Source organism: Bidens hawaiensis, unplaced genomic scaffold, assembly GCF_021521415.1.
Source record: "Bidens hawaiensis isolate Kalapana, Puna unplaced genomic scaffold, B.hawaiensis_p1.1 tig00034594_1, whole genome shotgun sequence".
NCBI classification, from domain to species: Eukaryota; Viridiplantae; Streptophyta; class Magnoliopsida; order Asterales; family Asteraceae; genus Bidens; species Bidens hawaiensis.
In genome coordinates this window covers 217,199-219,912 of record NW_027495974.1, presented here as the reverse complement: position 1 = coordinate 219,912, position 2,714 = coordinate 217,199, and the positions used below count along the sequence as shown (strand labels likewise).

General features: G+C 38.8%; 1 protein-coding gene across 1 annotated transcript; it reads right to left on the bottom strand.

Annotated features, from left to right (window-relative positions):
* Positions 1 to 1,721: 1,721 nt before the first annotated feature.
* LOC143586266 (uncharacterized) lies at positions 1,722 to 2,487 on the bottom strand. The gene is made up of 2 exons (XM_077067848.1): positions 2,361 to 2,487; positions 1,722 to 2,182 (listed from the first exon to the last, which is right to left on the bottom strand). Exons 1-2 carry the CDS (start codon positions 2,485 to 2,487, stop codon positions 1,722 to 1,724), a joined length of 588 nt encoding a protein of 195 aa, XP_076923963.1.
* Positions 2,488 to 2,714: the final 227 nt, after the last annotated feature.

Below are 2,714 nucleotides of genomic sequence, written 5' to 3'. Positions count from 1 at the left end.
TTCGTTTAAATTTCAAACTAACAAGATCACCCCCAAAACTCGATTAGACTAAACAACCAAATGACTCGAGTTATTTACAACACACTAACACACTGACTCGACCAAGCACACAAACAAATGACTAACTGCCTCGAACAACGTGCAACCATTAAATTATATGTCGGTGAAATAAATAAATAGCTGACAGGCGGGGTTCAAGATAAAGAACGTTAATAAAATATTATTATTCTTAGTTCAAAACACTCGCTTAATACCGATAGTTCACTATCATTAAAATAATAATAAAATAATTTTTTTTGAACTTAAACCTAACCCGTCAAACTAGTTTGTTAAACAAAGTCCGACAACAAATGATAATATCCCCAAATACCGTACACCACCAATAGACCTGACAACCATGAGAAATTCTAATCCACCCACATCACCAATCCTATCTAACAAATCTACTTCAAACCCGACCTAAAGCTAACTACCCGCAATAACAATATCAAACACGACAACTAAATACCAAATCGCAAACCAATCCCAAAACTCAGTTAACTAAAATCCCGACATGATAATAAGAAATAAAACATTTAAATTAACTCGTACCTTGATGTCGAAATTAAGCTTAACTAATAATCGGATCCAAAGGACAACGATGGTGAACGTTGGTGGATGACGACAGTGACTGACGATGGTGCTTTTGGTGGTAGCTATATGGTGGTGATGGTGATGATGTGACTGGGCGACTTGGTGTAGTGAACGGCGGTGATGATTGGTGGTGATTGGTGAACAACGGTGGTGATGGTGTGTGGTGATGGTGAGTAGTGAGATAATGGTGATAAGGTATGGCGGTGGTGTGCGGTGATAGCGGTGGTGAGATGTATGATGGTGGTGATGATAGTTAATAATGATAATTGAAGAAGACGGTGATGTTAATATATATATATATATATATATATATATATATATATATATATATATTTCGGATATTCATGACCCATCACGATACGCGATGGGTACAATAACATAAGATCACGTATCGCAACCCAATTGCGTTTCAATTAGGATTTGACTCCGTCACGATACGTGATAGGGTCTTATTGGACGTCATCGCGTACCACGATAACGTCATCAATGTCTGGGATCCTGATTACCATCGCGATGCGCGATGGGTTTAATGTGGATGTCATCGCGATACACGATGAAGTGACTTTTAAAATACTGTTATACCCCATCGTGATACGCGATGGCTTGTGGAGAAGCTCATCGCATATCACGATGGGTGCTTTTCCACATAAAGTTTTGCCCGAAAACTGGTCCGGACATTATCCGACCCGACCACTTTTCGGCATCCCGACATCACCCTGAACACGTTTCCGAACTCAAAACATACTTTACGTACCTGGAAATACGTGTAAATGAGCAAACTCTTACCTAACTTCATAAAAATGCAAGTCCACCGACTGGCCTCCCCACACTTGATATTTGTTGCACAAAACTCAAGCCAACAATCAATACGCGACTCAATAAAATGAAAACAAATTGGAAAGACAGTTACAAACCCCGAATTACCTGGTAAGCGCTGAATTGCGTGTCTACAGCTAGACAATGCCTTGAATGCTCAATTGTCTTCTTAAATGGTGAGGTTTGAGTGAAGCTCACCGATTCTTTTTCCATGTTGTAAATGCCATCCATTTCTAATTATGGCTTCAATCTATAGCCATTCACCACTTGCCTCACATGGTCGTTAAAGTCTTTAATTTCGAATTGACCATGATTCCAACTCTAACAATCAAATACGGGCCCATCCACTTACTTTTCAACTTATCTAGGAAAAGCTTCATTATTGTGTTGTATAACCAAACCTTTTGCCCAACTTCAATTTTCTTCAACCGAATCTTAGCATCATGCACTTTCTTCATCTTTAACTTGTAAGTGGATGCAAAATCATATGCCTCGTCCCTTAACTCCTCAATTTCGCACAAAGACAACTTCCTTACCTTACTTGCATCATCATAACTCATATTAACCTGTTTAGTTGCCCAATATGCTCTTTGTGCAATATCTACTGGTAAATGGCAATCCTTTTCATACACAAGTCTATAAGGAGTGGTTTCAATCGGTGTTTTATAAGCGGTTCGGTAATCCCATAAAGTATCGGTCAACTTGGTTGACCAATCCTTGCGGTCCGTTCGAACTGTTTTTTGTAAAATCTGTTTAATATACCGATTAGATACCTCAACTTTTCCTCTCGTTTGTGGATGGTAAGGTGTTGCAATTATGATCCACACCGTATCATTTAAGCAAAGTTTTTGAAATGGGATCCCCCATCACTTATGATGCTTCGGGGACTCTAAATCTTGAAAATATGTTACTTTGCTTAAAATTGCAAACGACCGTGTGATCATTTGTCATAGTGGCTATCACTTCAACCCATTTAGACACATAGTCGATAGCCACTAGGATGTATAAATTATCGTGTGAATTCGGGAATGGGCCCATGAAATCGATCCCCCAAACATCAAAAATATCAACTACAAGTAACAGGTTCAAGGGCATCTCATCCCTCTTAGAAATGCTCCCGAGTTGTTATAGCAAAAGAAACTGTATGCAAAATTGTCCAAGTGTGAATTTTGTTTACAGGAAGTGCAATTCCTAGGACATATCATAAACCGACAAGGAATTCATGTTGACTGATGCATGCGATATGGTATAGAAAAAGGTTGATA

Excerpts from the sequence above, each read along its gene's own strand:
- LOC143586266 (XM_077067848.1), bottom strand. The coding sequence starts at position 2,487 with ATGGGCCCATTCCCGAATTCACACGATAATTTATACATCCTAGTGGCT. Across the intron at positions 2,183-2,360 it reads CGTTTGCAATTTTAAGCAAA|TTCGAACGGACCGCAAGGAT; the intron begins GTAACATATTTT and ends TACAAAAAACAG.